Source organism: Carcharodon carcharias, chromosome 7, assembly GCF_017639515.1.
Source record: "Carcharodon carcharias isolate sCarCar2 chromosome 7, sCarCar2.pri, whole genome shotgun sequence".
NCBI classification, from domain to species: Eukaryota; Metazoa; Chordata; class Chondrichthyes; order Lamniformes; family Lamnidae; genus Carcharodon; species Carcharodon carcharias.
In genome coordinates this window covers 106601268-106618649 of record NC_054473.1, presented here as the reverse complement: position 1 = coordinate 106618649, position 17382 = coordinate 106601268, and the positions used below count along the sequence as shown (strand labels likewise).

The 17382-nt window shown below is 42.7% G+C and overlaps 1 protein-coding gene across 1 annotated transcript in view; it reads left to right on the top strand.

Annotated features, from left to right (window-relative positions):
• The window catches only part of LOC121280028 (hydrocephalus-inducing protein-like), a 478228-nt gene that overhangs the window by 99896 nt on the left and 360950 nt on the right, over positions 1–17382 (top strand). Inside the window, exon 7 of the mRNA XM_041191656.1 lies at positions 6707–6906. Within this exon, the coding sequence (XP_041047590.1) occupies positions 6707–6906 (200 nt within the window). The remainder of the gene's footprint in view (positions 1–6706; positions 6907–17382) is intronic.

Genomic DNA, 17382 nt, shown 5'->3' with positions numbered 1-17382 from the left:
CCTTTTCCTCCTTTCAGCCCCTCCCTGCTGAGCTAGTTTTTCTACACCTGCTCTTTCCATCCTCATCTTGCTATTCTGACCTGTCCACCAGCCCTTCTTCTCCTTGTGTCACCCTCCCCATCGTCCTCTCTGCCTCCCAAAACACATCTACTTCTTCCCTAGGTCCAATTTTCTCTTTTGTGTTCTAGTTCTGTTTGAGCTGAACACTACACTTTGTCTTGATTCCCTGTGTCCTATGCCACAGATGATGGGCTAACACATCTTAATTATTAAAATGAAACTATTTGTCATTAGGCAGAATTGCCTCTTCATTTTTGCAACACCAGATGGTAATACTCAGTGGCTATAATGCATGCAGTTGCCATAGCTGAATGAGGTAATAATGGCCAAATAGCTTATTTACCTCATAAAGCTACTGACTTAGATGTAAATAGTGGAACATTTTTAATACAAAAGGAATTTGAATACCCTGATCAATGGTAGGTCAAATGTTAGTGTAAATAAATGGAATTTAGTCCACATTAGAATGCTGTCTGTTTAGCACTGTCTTTGGAGCTGTCCCAAAGATTAATTACATTACATTATAGTGCCAAGAAGTGATTTAAAAATAAGCCTTTCGATTAATCTGGAAATCTGGATCATTGGATTTTGCCTATCTGTACTCCAATTGCCAATGTCAATTAATCTCTAAATATTCAGTTTTGGAGCTACTTCAGTAGGATGGGTCTTCTGCCCATCACAGAGATGCCGAACCTGGTAAAATAATAGACTTCAGGATTATCTACATATGGGAGGCATGCACCTTAGCCTCCTCTGGGGCCTTTTCCTAGATTGTGGTGGGCAGACTCGCTGGCAATGGACCCAAGAAAGCTGCTGAGCTGCCTGACGATTGGCCAACATTATTGAAATACATTTGGGTGGCTGCTCCTGAGGCCCATGAGCAGTATTGCTTCAAGTGTACTGCCCCCTAAGTGCACCTAGCTTTTGGTATTCGCTGCTTTTCCTACCACTTTCCCACATTGGAGCCCATATTTCTCTCACTAAAATTGAATTTGCATGCCCTTATCCACATATGGCAAACTCCAGCCATCTGCTGAGAATGTATCACCCTTTAACTAATCTGTCAGGAGTAATTTTAAGGATCAGCTGCTTTGACCAATTGAACTGCTTGTTGTAATTTTCTTATTTCCCTTAAGTAGCACTAGCAAGTTAATTAATGGTTTATGGCAATCAGTTGGTAAAGTCAGCACCTAATTTGGGAGTTATCCTGGACAGGTTTGTGCAACCAATCTGCTCCCTAAGAGATGGCTTTATCTTGCTTCAAGAATTTTGGGGTAATCCTGTTTGGATATTTTGTCAGTTCAGCCAATAGTAGGAGCTGTGGGGAAGAGAAAGATCTCATGTAGACCCTGGTTGTTAGTTTCTATGATGTTTTTCTTCTGAATCCTGGGGCACTTGCTTCTCACGCTTGGTTTACCCATTGCTGCAGAACCGAATGGTGCCTGTAGTGGATTATAAGCAATTTTAGCGGCCTAGACATCAGTTGATCTTTTGCAGCGTGTGAGTAGTTTATTTGAGACTGTAAAATCTCATCATTTTCACCAAAAATGATGGTTGGTAACTATCTTCCATTACTACTATTGATGTCAGCACCAAAGATATAGGGAACTTGAACCTCCTGTAGCAATCCAACTGATAACTGAATCACGTTGTTAGGAATATAGCTTTGCAGTCTAATATTGGTTTAAGTTGGCTATTATTATCCTACACAATTGTCTCAGAAAATTGGAAATGGTTGTGATTCCTCTTGGCCTTGCAGAATCTACATAATCCAAACATTATGTTGAATGGCAATTTTTGGCACTGATCTGAACTGTAATGATATCTTAAAAGTTAAAAAAGAGCAATTTATATACACTTACTGCTGTACGTCAGAGGAGGTAGTGTCCCTACCTCTTGGCCAGAAACTCTGGGTTCAAGTCCTACTTCAGGACAAAAACAGAATTACCTGGAAAAACTCAGCAGGTCTGGCAGCATCCGCGGAGAAGAAAAGAGTTGAAGTTTCGAGTCCTCTTCTGTCGAAGGGTCATGAGGACTCGAAACGTCACATCTTTTCTTCTCTGCCGATGCTGCCAGACCTGCTGAGTTTTTCCAGGTAATTTTGTTTTTGTTTTGGATTTCCAGCATCTGCAATTTTTTGTTTTTATCTACTTCAGGACTTGATGCTTATGGAAGGTGTATGATACTGTGGCCAAGCACAGGTTGATTATTAACCTATGAGTCCTTCTAGTATGCTTGATGGCAGGTGGTAAGAGCTGGAGAGTTTCCTGGTCAACCATACTGCAGAAGTCAATGGCAAACCGCTGCAGTACTTTGCTAAGGATAATCATGGACCAATGCAATCGAAGTCCATGGTCACCAATGCCCTTTTAAGGCATGGTACCAGAAGGAGGAGGTGTTCCTTAGTCATCTTTTTATACTTCGGAGCAGCAAAGGAGCCAATGAATGTGATTGGGCTATTTTGATTGCACTAGACATCCTGAGTCACTGCATTACAACTGTAACTGCATTTCAGGGGTATTTCATTGACTGCGAAGTGCTTTGGGATGCTTGTGTTTGTGAAAGATGCTATTTAAATGCAATCAACTTCATTCCTTTTTAGGAACATAGGAGAAGGAGCAGGCCATTCGGCCCATCGAGCCTGTTCCGCCGTTCAATTAGATCATGGCTGATCATCTACTTCAATGCCACTTTCCTGCACCATCTCCATATCCCTTGATGTCATTAGTCTCCAGAAATCTGTCGATTTCTATCTTGAACATACTCAATGATTGAGCTTCCACAGCGCTCTAGGGTAGAGAATTCCAAAGATTCACCACCCTCTGAGTGAAGAAATTCCTCCTCGTCTCAGTCTTAAATGGCCTGCCCCTCATTCTGAGATTATGTCCCCTGGTTTTATCCTCACCAGCCAGGGGAAACACCTCATCCACGTCCAGCCTGTCATGCCTGGTAAGAATTTTGTAAAGTTCAATGAAGTCATCCCTCACCCTCCGAAACTCTAGGGAATACAGACCCAGTCTCCTCAATCTCTCCTCACAAAACAATCTTGCCATCGCAGGGATTAATCTGGTGAACCTCCGTTGCACTTCCTCTATGGCAAGTACATTCTTCCTTAGATAAGGGAACCAAAACTGCACAGTACTCCAGGTGAGGTCTCACCAAGGCTCTATATAACTGCAGCAAGACATCCTTATTATTGTACTCAAATCCCCTCAGGAAGAAGGCCAACATATCATTTGCTTGCTGCACCTGCATGCTAGCTTTTAGTGATTCATGAACAAAGACACTGAGGTCCCTGTGGACACCAACACTTCCCAACCTCTCACTATTTAAGAAATATTCAGTCTTTCTGTTTTTTCTACCAAAGTGAATAACTTCACACATTATATTCCGTCTGCTACATTCTAGCCCATTCATTTAGCCAGTCTTAAGTCCTCTTGAAGCCTCTTCGCATCCTCCTCACAACTTGCATTCCCACCCAGTTTGGGGTCATCAGCAAATTTGGAAATGTTACAATTGGTCCCCACATCCAAATCATTTATATAGATTGAGAACAGCCCTAGCACTGATCCTTGCGGTACCTCACTAGTAACAGCCTGCCATCCTGAGAATGATCTGTTTATTCCTACTCTCTGCTTTCTGGCTGTTAACCAATTCTCCATCCATACCAGTATGTTTCCCCTAGTCGCATATACTCTAACTTTATTTCCTAACCTCCCATGTGGGACCTTATCAGAAGCGTTCTGAAATTCCAAGTACACCACATCCACTGGTTCTCCTTTATCTATGCTATAAGTAACATCCTCAAAAAACTCCAAGTTTGTCAAACATGACTGACTTTTCAATTTTACCATTCTTTTCACACTTTTTTATATTAGATTCTAACATCTTCCCTAATACTGACATCGAAACTAACAGGTCTGTAGTTCTTCATTTTCCCTTTTCCTCCTTCTTAAATAGTGGGGTTACATTTTCTACTTTCCAATCTGCAGGGATCTTTCTAGAATCTATAGAATTTTGAAAGATAACCACCAATGGATCCAGTTTCTCTCTAGGCACCTCCTTCGACACTCCGGATGAAGATCATCTGGTTCAGGGGATTTATCAACTTTCAACCTGGTGAACCTTTCAAGTACAACCTCTTTACTAATACTAAATTTTCTTAGTTCCTCAGTTTCACAAGTCCCTTGGTTCCCTAGTATTCCTGGAAGATTTTCTGTGTCTTCTTCTGTGGTGATAGACACAAAGTAATTGTTTAAATTCTCTGCCATTTCCCTGTTCTCCATTATAAATTCTCCTGTCCCCACCTGTAATGGGTCCACATGTGTCCCAGCCAATCTTTTCCTTTTCACACACCTAAAGAAACTTCTACAGTCTGCCTTTATGTTCCTTGCTAGTTTGCATTCATGTTCCCTTTTCCCTTTCTTAATCAGTTTCTTGGTCCCCCTTTGCTGGGTTCTAAATTAATCCCAATCCTCAGGCTTACCATTTTTTCTGGCAACCTTATAAGCCACTTCCTTTTTTCTAATGCAATCTTTAGCTGCTTTTGTTAACCACGGTTGATTTACCTTACCCTTTGGGTATTTGTATCTTAGAGGAATGTATATCTGTTGCAGACCTTGTAGTAGTTCTTTAAATACTAACCATTACTTGTCCACCACCAAATGTTTTAGCATATTTTCCCAATCCACCACAGCCAGCTTGCTCCTCATACCTTCATAATTTCTTTAGATTTAAGACCCTAGTTTCAGAATGAACTCTATCGCATTCAAACGTAATGTAAAATTCTATTATATTATGGCCACTGTTCCCAAAAGGCTCCTTTACAGCAAGGATATCAATTAGCCCTTTCTCATTACTCAACACTAAATCCAAAATAGCCTGATCCCTAATTGGCTGCTCAATGTACTGCTTCAGAAACCCACCTCGTACACACTCCAGGAGTTCATCCTCCAAAGCATTAGCGCTGATTTGGTTAACCCAGACTATGTGCAAATTGAAGTTGCCCATTATAGCTGTATTACCCATGTTACATGTATTTCTGATTTCCTGATTTATACCATACCCAACATTACCACTACAGTTTTGTGGCCTATAAACAATTCCCACCAGTGTTTCCTGCCCCTTGCAGTTTCTTAGCTCCTCCCAAAGTGATTCTACATCTTGACCCTTTGATCCTATCTTGCCAATGTATTGATCTTGTCCCTTATTAATAGTGCTACCCCGCCTCCTTTCCCTTTTTGCCTATCCCTCCTAAAAGCCGAATATCCTTGGATATTAAGTTCCCAATCTTGGTCACCTTGTAGCCACATCTCCGTAAGTACAATTAAATCATGCTCATTTACATCAATTTGTGTATTCAAATCATCAACCTTTTTCCAAATGTTATGTGCATTCAACTAGACTACCTTTATTTCTTTTTTTAACTTTATTCTCTATTCTGATCCTATTTGGTGCTCACCTATGCTTTTTCTAACTTCTATTTTTGCTTTCTACTTTCCTGCTTCCTTTTATCAGTTTTGCTTCCCTCGAATCTGTGCTCTGTCTCAGGTTCCCATCCCCCTGCCAATCCCATTTAAACCCTCCCCAGCAGCACTTGAGAACCTCACTACAAGGATATTAGTCCTGGTCCTGCTAAGATGCAGCCCATCCATCTTGTACAAATTCCACCTGCCCCAGAATTGGTCCCAATGCCTCAGAAATTTGATGCTTTCCCTCCTACACCAGTTCTCCAGCCACATGTTCAATCACTCAATTCTCCTATTTCTACGTTCATTAGCTCAAGGGACTGCAAGTAATCCTGAAATTACTGCATTACAGGCACATTTTAAGAGCAGATGCCTGATGGTGAGGCTCTGACTTTGCTTTCTCACTATTGTAAACTGTGGTCATAATGAAGGTGAAGTCCATGACTAACACCAACCTATTTTAAAACTTGCTTGCACAATGATTTTGGGAATGAAATTGGCCAATGCAAGTCGTGCAAAATTCACTCTCTGCATCAGCAACCTGTTTTAAATTTCACTGACCGAATATTTGCTATGAGCTCGGTTCACATGACTGATGCCTTTACACAAGTCATAATTTGCATTTGGAGTAGGAATAGGCTAAAGTGAATAGGAGGAAGTTGGGGTCTGAAATGATCAGAAGATTGGGGTGATAACAGTAGTTTTTCTCTTGATGAATGTTGCATCCTTTTTGCACTTCTCAAAACAATTCTGTTTTTAATGAGATATCAAGCTGATAGTCAAGGCAACTTTGACAAAACATTTTGTAACAAATTCTTCTGCAGTGATATCCTGGGCCAGGATTTTACGGCCCTTCCTGCTCAGCAGGATATTATGCTCCCTCCGAACTGAATAGAGAGTTAAATATCTCGCCCCATCTGCCGGCAGGAGACACGCCGCAGTGAAGCCGTAAAATCCTGCCCTTTTTCGTTGATGACTTCTGACATTAGTCTAAAAATTATTGTTGCCCATAATCCCATTGTCCCCCTTCATTTATTTTTTGTATATTTACAGTTTCCCTTTATACCTCCAACTTTTAGCTATGTATAGTTTTTCAATTTGCTATCTTAGTGGAATTAGCTACTCTTGTGGAGAAGAATTAAATAATCAATTCCTTAACTGCTGTTTTATTTCTTCAGGACTATATCCATGAATTGATCTGTGTCACAGAGAGGGAGAAGTTTCTGGTGCCTGTAAAAGCTATCGGTGCACGTGCTATCCTGGACTTCCCAGATTTTATCAATTTCTCTGTGTGTCCTGTCAAATACAACACTCAGAAAACGCTCCTGGTTCGGAACATTGGTAAAAGAGAAACAAAGTTCACCCTCCAAGCCAAAAAGTAAGAACATTAGCACTGTCTTTGTGGTGGATCAGGGTGGGGAAAGAATGCAGTGGCTACTGGAGAATCACAAGTGTCTGTGATTAGTCACACTATTCAAGAACAATAATATTTATTGCCATTAGTACTCAAATTAACCTGGACTGATTAAGTGATTTGGCTAAGGATTTCAACTTGGAGAAGGTGAAACTGAAACACACTGACAAAGGAAATGTATACATGTTGGCGACAATAGAGAAGAAAAATGATTTGGATGTATTAAGAACAAAATACATGCTAGAAATATTCAGCAGGTCAGGAAGCTCTTGTGGATAGAAAAACAGAGTTACCGTTTCAGGTCAATGGCCTTTTGTCAGAACTTATATCAGAAATCTCCAAGACATTGCGCGTTCGTCGAACCACGGCTCTCGCCGCATCCTTAGATCCACACTCAAAGCCATGTGCCACCTGATGCGCTGTTTTGCCCTCTCTTTTAAGCAGCACTGACTAACTCTATCTCAAAGCTATCCTGGTCTACAGTTCCATTTCACCCTTTGCCACCAGATTGCGAAAAAATTATTTTGGGCAGGAGTTTTGGGACCGCGGCGTTTCCTGCCCCATCATCGAGAAAGGTGGCAGGAAACGCACACCCACTCTTGATGCCTGTCCTGTAATCATTCAATGCTCTCTGTAGGAAGTCCTGGCTGATCTGATTGGCTGGCAGCACTCCAGTCGCCAGCAGCACCATCGGGATTGATGGCCTCTATTGAAATTACACCAAGTCCCACAGAACAAAGTGCTGGGAGCCCAGTGTGATGTACAGTCCAGGGCTCCCTCATCACGTCCCCAAGGGAAGGAGCATGAGGAAGTTGGGGGGCCAGGTTGCAAAGGACAAGAGAAAGCACACCTGAGAGAGGCAGACCTCAGGAATTGGCCCCCGATCGGGGGCCTGTGAGGCACAAACAGACTAACCTGTACGTAAAAATTATATCCAGATGGAAAGCAGCCCTTAAGTGGCCATTAACTCGGGTGAGGGCGAGTGGGCTTCCCAAGGCCTTGCCCTTCTCCTCTTTAAAATCAATTTGGTCAGGGGTGAGCAGGTAGGAGGCAGGAAGGACACGTACAGAATTTTACAGGCTTCTCCACCTGCAAACCCATAGATGGACGACTGTAAAATTCTGCCTTTGCCTTCCTTTCAGATGTTAGGGATTGTAACGCTTCAACAACTCTTTTAAAAAATTTGATGAAAGATCACAACCTGAAATGTTAACTTTGTTTCTCTCTTCACAAGTGGAGAGGAGAAAATGGTGGTGTAGTGGTAACATCGCTGGACTGATAATCTAGAAGCCCAGCCTAATGCTGTGGGAACATGTGTTCAAAACCCACCACAACAGCTGGTGGATTTAGATTCAATTAATAAATCTGGAATATAAAGCTATCCTCAATTGTTGTAAAAACCCATCTGGTTCACTAATGTCATTTAGGCAAGGAAATCTGCCATCCTTACCTGGTCTGGCCTACATGTGACTCCAGACCCACAGCAATGTGGTTGACTCTAAACTGCCCCCTGAAATGGCCTAGCTAGCCACTCAGTTCAAGGGTAACAAATGCTGGCCTTGCCAGCAACACCCATATCCCATGAAAAAAATAAAGAAAAAAAAGTGCTGCCTGCCCTGCCGAATATTTCCAGATTTTTCTGTTTTTACCTTAGATTTCTGGCATCCGGAATGTTTTGCTTTTGCAGAAGGATTTGAGCATGCTAGATGAGCATTCAGTAATGACTTGTAGATGCTATTCTCTAATATTTGTCTCATTAACTTTGTAAACAAGTCAAAACTTGGTACTCCAACTCAGACTGATGGATTATTCGCAAAGATTTCGACAAATACTTCTGCCAAAGGTTATGGGGAGATATCTTGAGATGTGAAGGCTGTTTTGAGAGATACACAGGGCAACTTACAGAATTAAACTAATTTCATGATGATGAAGACATAGGTTGTTTGCAATAAAAATGGGACAGTTTCCTATTTTTGCTAGTTAATGTCGGTATCAAGCATTTCCAGACCAACTGTGGTGTACCAAGCGGTGCAGGAGAGCTCCCTCTTCTCAGGGTTGGGAATCAAGCTAGGTTCTATCTCATTGCCCTATCTAGTCCCTGCTGAACTTATCTTCATCAGAAAAAATAAAATTATAATAGGAAAGGATCTGGGTCTTTAAAACTGTGATAAAAGTATATACTGAGGACTTAAACAGCCTATTTAACTTAGGCTGTAAAAGAAGAACTGAAGGACATGCAAGTTTATGCTGGCTGGAGTGAGGCCTAGGTTGGCCTGCCCACCCTTGTCCCAGTTGAAGGCCTTAAGTGGCTAATTATTGACCATTTAAGGGCCGTTTCCCACCCAGCCTCAATTTTCAGGCTGGCAGGAGGAGTTCAGGGGCAGGGAGAAATCCAAAAATTAACCCTACGCAGGCCTTGGGTGGAAAGGTTGGCGGGGGGAAATGCCTCCATCAACAGCCTCCTTCTAACATCGGGCACTCCGTGAGAAGGTCGTGGGCTCCCTCCCCCAATGGCCTCTCTGCCAATACCCCCACTGCCTTCTGTCCACCCCCCAGGCCTCACCTGCCCTTTCAACCCTGAGACCCCCCCAAAGCTTATCTGGTTCTGGGCTCCTGGGACTTAGGCTCTGGGGAGCCCCAGTCCTCTCCACTACAGCTTCTGGCACTGCAGGGGCTAGAGAGCTGCTGGCCTATCAGATTGGCTGGCAGTTCCCTGATGTAGGACTTCCTCCCGACTGAGGGACAGAAGTCGCACCTCCAGCTAATTATCGCTCATTGGAGCGTTAACTGGCTGCAGGGCAGCCAATATGGGCAGGGATGTGTTTGCTGTTGACTCCTCGGATGGCGGGAAGGGAAACTCCGCCATCCGAAGTATCCTGGCTGAGAACATAACTGACAAACAGAAGGGAGACTGGAGATTAGAATTTCCAAGCTACACAGAGTTGGAACAGACTCACAGCAAAAGCAGTGTGAATGTTCCCAGTGAGAAGCAGGCTCCAATTACTTCAAAGAGGGTTAAATTACTGATTGAAAATGTACAGAAATCGTGTAGTTCTGAGCATGACATTATTTATAAAACAAATCCACTTTGTGATTTCTAGCCTGATATTATCACTGTGCAAACACCTGCTTCAATGCTGCCATGTTTCCTTGACAGAAATGAGAAGAAAGCACGAAGTTAAGCTCGATTACAGCATTGACCTTCATTCTGTCTTGTGTTCCATCTCTGAGGTTTCATCACTGTCTGCAATTACTTGCAATGAGAAAACCACAGCCTAAAAGTGTGTTTCTGTGTTGAGCTTTGCTGAGGGGTCAGTGGACCAACTGAGCTCCCAAAGACTAAAGAAACATTCACACAAAGCAATTGAATAAATTATCCAATAATGGAAATGTTGAACAAACTGGATTGTACATGACTAAGTTATTAAATGCTTAACTTATTCCAACAAGGTTTTTTGGAAGCTAGGGCATCCTATGAATCGCTTTGAAGTCCACAATCGATAAAGTGATAGAAACAAATTCTCTGACTGCACAGTGTGATTTAACCAAATTAGCTTCAGTTAATCTTTAAGTAAAACAGTCTTTAACAGTGAAGTGCTGATCTCAGGACACATGGGAATAACCAGGTTGTGAATGCTGTGAAGCAAATCTTGCAAATTGGCGTACTGATACGCGCTGCTTCATGTCCTTTATATTAACTCTTTCATCACCACCTGCTCAACCACATTGATAGCAACATTTGTGGAGGTTGGTCAGAATCCTAATTTAATTTCAGTTGGAGCTTGCAATCATAGATGTAAGTGGACCATTGTATACAGTGCTTGATACAATGTGGAGTCATAGTATGCTGCACTTACAATGAAGGGTGTCATAGTCATGATCCTAGGATCACACTAGTGTTTAATTAGCTATTGTGCAGTTATACGTATTCTGCTCATCATAGAGGATGCAAGCTCTGCCTTACAGCTGATGACCTTAGAGTGGTGAAGAAGCTGAGAGAATATCTGGCACAGATCAATAAATTTATGACAGAGGTAATGGACTTTAAAATAGCAGAAAAAGTCTTTTTTGTAATGATTGTGCTAAAACCACCACCTGATGCACACGCGCCCCTCTCTCTCTCTCCCTCAACCCTTCGCTGGCACTTTGCAGTGTTGGAGTCAGAACTTCAAGCCTGATATTCTAATCAGAATTCATCTTTTGAAAAATGCTTAAATAAAAAATATGGTCAGAAAAAAAGTAAAAAGAAGTGAAAGGTTTAGCGATTGAGCATTCAGTAAATAAATGGACAGAAGTCTGATTGGAAGGGGAGAGTTCAAACAAATTTAACCGAGGAGAGAAACCAGAAAGCAGCTGAAATGAGATCAGAGACATCAGTAAACTAAGAAATATCCCAAAAATTGCAGGCACGCGATTGTGGAAAATAGCAAATGAGATAAAGGAGATATTAAATTGTATGTACATCAAGCTCAGTACTGTAATGAATAAGGTTGGTGAGCTGCTGCAGGCACATGGAATTATGCCACATGGAATTATGATGCAGTTGCATTAACAGGGACATGGCTTAAGCTAAACCAGGAATAGGTTCTTAATAATCTTGGTTACAAGTATAATACACAGGGCCCTGTTCTTTGCAGACTGAACATGTAAGCATATTATGCCTGTTTCAGCTAAACAAAATAAGCGTCAGCTATTCGCTGACTCGTTCCTCAGGGCAATGCCTTGACCAATCAGACAATGCTTAGCACTTAACTGTCAGTCATTATCACTGGTGCATTCTCCATGGCAACACCACTTGCTAACCAATCAGCACTCTCTTCATACACACTGTAAGTTGTTGTTTTTCCCCTTATATTGGTATTCTTGTGAGGTATCCTTATGAGTGCAAGACAAAGAGCTCAGACATGTCTCTTTTTTCAGCAATAATCAAGTTCTGTACTACGAAACGACTATTTAATCCTGGTTGCCATGTAGGCCATTTTAACTCTTGAACCTGTTTCGTGTTTCAGTGAGATCCTGGCTGATTTTTGACCTAAATCCATATACTCACTTTTAGCCCATCCCCTTAATACCTTTGGCTAACAAAAGTCCATCAATTCAGTTTTAAAATTAACATTTAATTTAGAGTCAATTGCCATTTGCAGAAGAGACTTCTGCCTCTTTGTGTGTAGAAATGTTTCTTTATTTCACTCCTGAAAGGCCTGGCTCTAATTGTTAGACTATGTCCCCTAGACCTAGACTCCCCAGTTAGTGGAAGTTGGTTCCTATTTATTCTACCCGTTCCCCTTATCTTGAAAACTTTGATCAAATCAACCTCAACCTTCTGGGAATACAACCCCAGTTTGTTTAATCTCTCATTGTAGCTTAACCCTTGGGGTCTAAGTATCATTCTAGTAAGATGCGCCCCAACCAGGCTAAGATGTCCTTCCTAAGGTTTGGTGGCCAGAACTCTTACAGTATTCTGTTTGTGGTCAAACCAGAGTTTTGTATAACCAGAGTATGCCTTCTACTTTGAGACATGTAGGCTGGCGTTCTGTTAGCCTTTTTGATTTTTTTCCGTACCTATTCATGATATTTTAAAAATCAATGCACCTGGACTCCGAAGTCCCTTTGGACTTCCAGTGTTTCTAGCTTTGTGCCATTCAGAACTATTCTAACTTTTTTGGGTTCAAAGTGGATGGCCTCACATTTGCCTACATTGAAATCCAATTGTCACAGTTTCCCCCATTCACTTAATCTATCAATATCTCTTTGTAATTGTATACTTCCTTTTATATTACTTACAGTACTAACTACCTTTATGTCATTGACAAATTTGCCTATGTGACTTTCTATCCCATCATATAAGTTGTTAATGAATACAACGAATAGTTGAGGCCCAACACTGATTTTTGCTTGACACCACTTTTTTTGTTATTCTTTCACGGGATGTTGGCATTGCTGGATAGGCCAGAATTTATTTCCCATCCCTTATTGCCCTTGAGAAGGTGATAGTGAGCTGCCTTCTTGAACCGCAGCAGTCCCTGTGGTGTAGATATACCCACAGTGCCGTTAAGGAGGGAGCTCCAGGACTTTGACCTAGCGACAGTGAAGGAACAGTGATATATTTCCAAACCAGGATGGTGAGTGGCATTCCCATACATCTGCTGCCCTTGTCCATCTTGTTGGTAGAAGTCACGGGTTTGGAAGGTGCTGATGAAGGAGCCTTGATGAGTTGCTGCAGTGCATCTTGTAGATAGTACACACTGTTAGCACTGTGCGTTGGTGGTGGAAGGAGTGAATGTTTCACATGGTGGATGCGGTGCAATCAAGTGGGCTGCTTTGTCCTGGATAAAAACAAAAAAACTGCGGATGCTGGAAATCCAAAACAAAAACAGAATTACCTGGAAAAACTCAGCAGCAATCAAGTGGGCTGCTTTGTCCTAGATGCTGTCAGCCTTCTTGAATGCTATTGGAGGTGCACTTATCCAGGCAAGTGGAGAGTACTCCATCACACTCCTGACTTGTGGGTAGTGGACAGGCTTTCAGGAGTCAGAAGATGAATTACTCGCCACAAAATTCCCAGCTTCTGACCTGCTCTTGTAGACACAGTATTTATATGGCTGGTCCAGTTCAGTTTTTGGTTGATGGTAACCCACAGGATGTTGATAGTGGGGGCTTCGGTGATGGTAATGGTCAAGGGAGAAGCTTAGATTCACTTTATTTTGAGATGGCCATTCCCTGGCACTTGTGTGTGGTGAATGTTACTTAGGTCACTCAAGAAGGCAGGTCCTGAATCTACCCTGGCTGGAACAGGGAATCGAACCTCATGCATTTGTCGCCAATCCACATTCACTGTCCATCCAACTGAGCCATCCAGCCCTCCAAGGAGCCTGAGTTGCTGTGGCAGCATACACTTTCACATGCATGTTGTAGTCTGGAACCATGACTACTAACGGTAGAGGCTCCAATTTCTTTCGGCTGACCAGGAATCTCCCCCCACTCTTACCACCTGCAGCATATATTGGAAGGATTTACAAGTTGAAACCTGCTTAGCCATGTTGTGAATGTACCTTCTTGTTCATCCAGTCCTAGGATGGGACTTGAACCCAGAGCTTCTGGCTCAGAAGCAGGGATGCTACCCACTGTGTCACAGCACCATTCAGTTCTTTTTTATGGAGCTCCAAACAGTGAGAAGGAGATAGATGGGCAAATTTGTTGGCAAATTTAAAAGGCGTGTAACAAAAATAAAGTAATCTTAGGAGGCTTTAATTGTCCTAATTGCTGAAAGTTGATAAATCATTTGGTCCAGATGGAACATATTCTAGGTTGCTGAAAAAAAGTATTGTAGAAAGAGCCCAGGTATTGGTCAGAATCTTTTAATCACTATTGGACACAGGAGTGGCAGCAGAGGACTGGAGCACTGTTAAAGTTACACTGCTATTTAACAAGGAAACTACATGGCAGTCAGCCTAACATTGGTGGTGTAGAAACCATTATCAGGAACAAAATAAACTTTCACTTAGGAAGAAAACAGAAAATGCAGGAAATACTCAGCATGTCTGGCAACATCTGTAAAGATAGAAATGGAGTTAATGTTTCAGCTCAATGACCTTTCATCAGAACTTTGCTATTGTTTGGAAAGGTATGAGTTAGTCAAGGAGACTCAGCATGGAGTTGTTAAAGGCAAATTGTGTCTGAATAACTTGATTGAAGTCTTTGAGGAAACAGACAAGGTTGATTAAGATAATGTAGTAGATGTTATACATATATATGGACTTTCAGAAGGCATTCGAAAAATTGTCAAACATAAGGCTTATTAAGAAAATGGAAGCCCATGGAATCAAAGGAAAAACTAGCTACATGGATGTGAAATTGTCTCAGTGACAGGAAGCAAAGGGTGGTGCTGGGTGGATGGAGATTGGGAGGTGGCTAGCAGTGGTGTTTCCCAAGGGTCAGTTTCTGATTCGCTCTTGTAAATTTTATAAATGACCTAGACTTGGATGTAGGGAACAATTAATTTATGACGTATGTTCAAAATGGAGATGAGCAGGAGTTTATTTTCTCAGAGGGTTGTGAATCATTGGAATTCTCTACCCTATGCTGAATCATTATATATATTTAATGCTGAGGTAAACTATAGGGGAGACAAGGATTAACAGGTGGAAAAATGGAATTGAAGACAAGATCAGATCAGCCATGATTTCATTAGTTGGCAAAGTAGGCTCGAGAGGCTCTATGGACTACGACTTCTGTTTCATCATTTTTTCACTTGTTCATGAGATGTGGATGTCGCTGGCTAGGCCAGCATTTATTTCCGAGACAGGATAGCGAGTGACTTGGAGGGGAAATTTCAGGTGGCAGTGCTGCCCTTGTCTTTCTAGATAGCAGTGGTCGTGAGTTTGGAAGGTGCTGTCAAAGGAAACTTGCTGACTTCCTGCAGTGCATCTTGTAAATAGTACACACTGCTGCTACTGTGTGTCGGTGGTGGAGGGAGTGAATGTTTGTGGATATGGTGCCAATCAATTGTGCTGCTTTGTCCTGGATGGTGTCAAGCTTCTTGAGTGCTGTGGGAGCTGCACTCATCCAGGCAAGTGGGGAGTATTCCATCACCCTCCTGACTTGTGCCTTGTAGATGATGGACAGGCTTTGGGGAGACAGGAGGTGAGTAACTTGCTGCAGGATTCTTAGCCTCTGTCCTGCTGTTATAGCCACAGTATTTATGGGGCTAGTCCAGTTCAGCTTCTGGTCAATGGTCACCCCAGGATGTTGATAGAGGGGGATTCAGTGATGGTAATGCCATTGAACATCAAGGGGTGATGGTTGGATTCTCTCTTGTTGGAGATGGTCATGCCTGACACTTGTGTGGCGTGAATGTTACTTGCCACTTGTCAGTCCAAGCCTGGATATTGTCCAGGTCTTGCTGAATTTGGACATGGACTGCTTCAGTATCCGAGGAGTCGTGAATGGTGCTGAACATTCTGCAATCATCAGCGAACATCCCCGCTTCTGACCTTATGATGGAAGGCAGATCATTGAAGAAGCAGCTGGAGACAAGCCGAGGACACTACCCTAAGGAACTCCTGCAATTATGCCCTGGAGCTGAGATGATTGACCTCCAACAACCACAACCATCTTCCTTTGTGCTAGGTATGACTCCAGCCAGTGGAGAGTTTTCCCCCGATTCTCATTGACTAGTTTTGCTAGGGCTCCTTGATGCCACACTCTGTCAAATACTGCTTTGATGTCAGGGGCAGTTACTCTCAGCTCACCTCTGGAGTTCAGCTCTTTTGTACATGCCTGAACCAAGGCTGTAATGAAGTCAGGAACTGAATGGCCCTGGCGAAATCCAAACTGGCATCAGTGAGCAGGTTATTGCCAAGAAAGTGCTGCTTGATAGATTGTTGATGATCCCTTACATTACTGATGATTGAGAGTCGTCTGATGGGGTGGTAATTGGCCAGGATGGACTTGTCCTGCTTTTTGAGGACAGGACATACTTGGGCAATTTCCCACATAGCTGGGTAGATGCCAGTGTTGTAGCTGTACTGGAACAGCTTGGTGAGGGGCATGGCAAGTTCTAGAGCACACGCATTCAGTACTTTTGCTGGGATATTGTCAGGACCCATAGCCTTTGCAGTATCCAGTGCCTTCAGCCATTTCTTGATATCACGTGGAGTGAATTGAATTGGCTGAAGACTGGTACCTGTGATGCTGGGGACCTCTAGAGGAGTCCGAGATGGATCATCTACTCGGCACTTCTAGTTGAAGATTGTAGCAAATTCTTCAACCTTAACTTTTGCACTGATGTGCTGGGCTCCTCCATCTTTGAGGATGGGGATATTTGTACAGCTTCCTCCTCCAGTGAGTTGTTTAATTGTCCACCACCATACACAACTGGATGTGGCAGGACTGCAGAGCTTAGATCTGATCCGTTGGTTGTGGGATCGTTTAACCCTGTCTATTACTTGTTGCTTATGCTGTTTGGCATGCAAGTGGTCCTGTGTTATAGCTTCACCAGGTTGACACCTCATTTTTAGATATGCCTAGCGCTGTTCCTGGCAAGCCGTCCTGCATTCTTCATTGAACCAGGGTTGATCCCCTGGCTTGATGGTAATGGTAGAATGGGGGATATGCTGGGCCAAGAGGCTACAGATTGTGTTCGAGTACAATTCTACTGCTGCTGATGGTCCACAGCACCTCATGGATGCCCAGACTTGCTAGATCTGTTCGAATTCAAATCTGTTGGTGGTGCCACACAACATGATGGAGGGTATCCTCAACATGAAGGCAGGACTTCGCCTCCACAAGGAGGGGTGGTCACTCCTACAGATACTGTCATGGACAGATGTATCTGCGGCAGGCAGGTTGGTGAGGATGAAGTCCAAGATGTTTTTCCCTCTTATTGTTTCCCTCATTACCTGCCGCAGACCCAGTCTAGCAGCTATGTCATTTGAGATC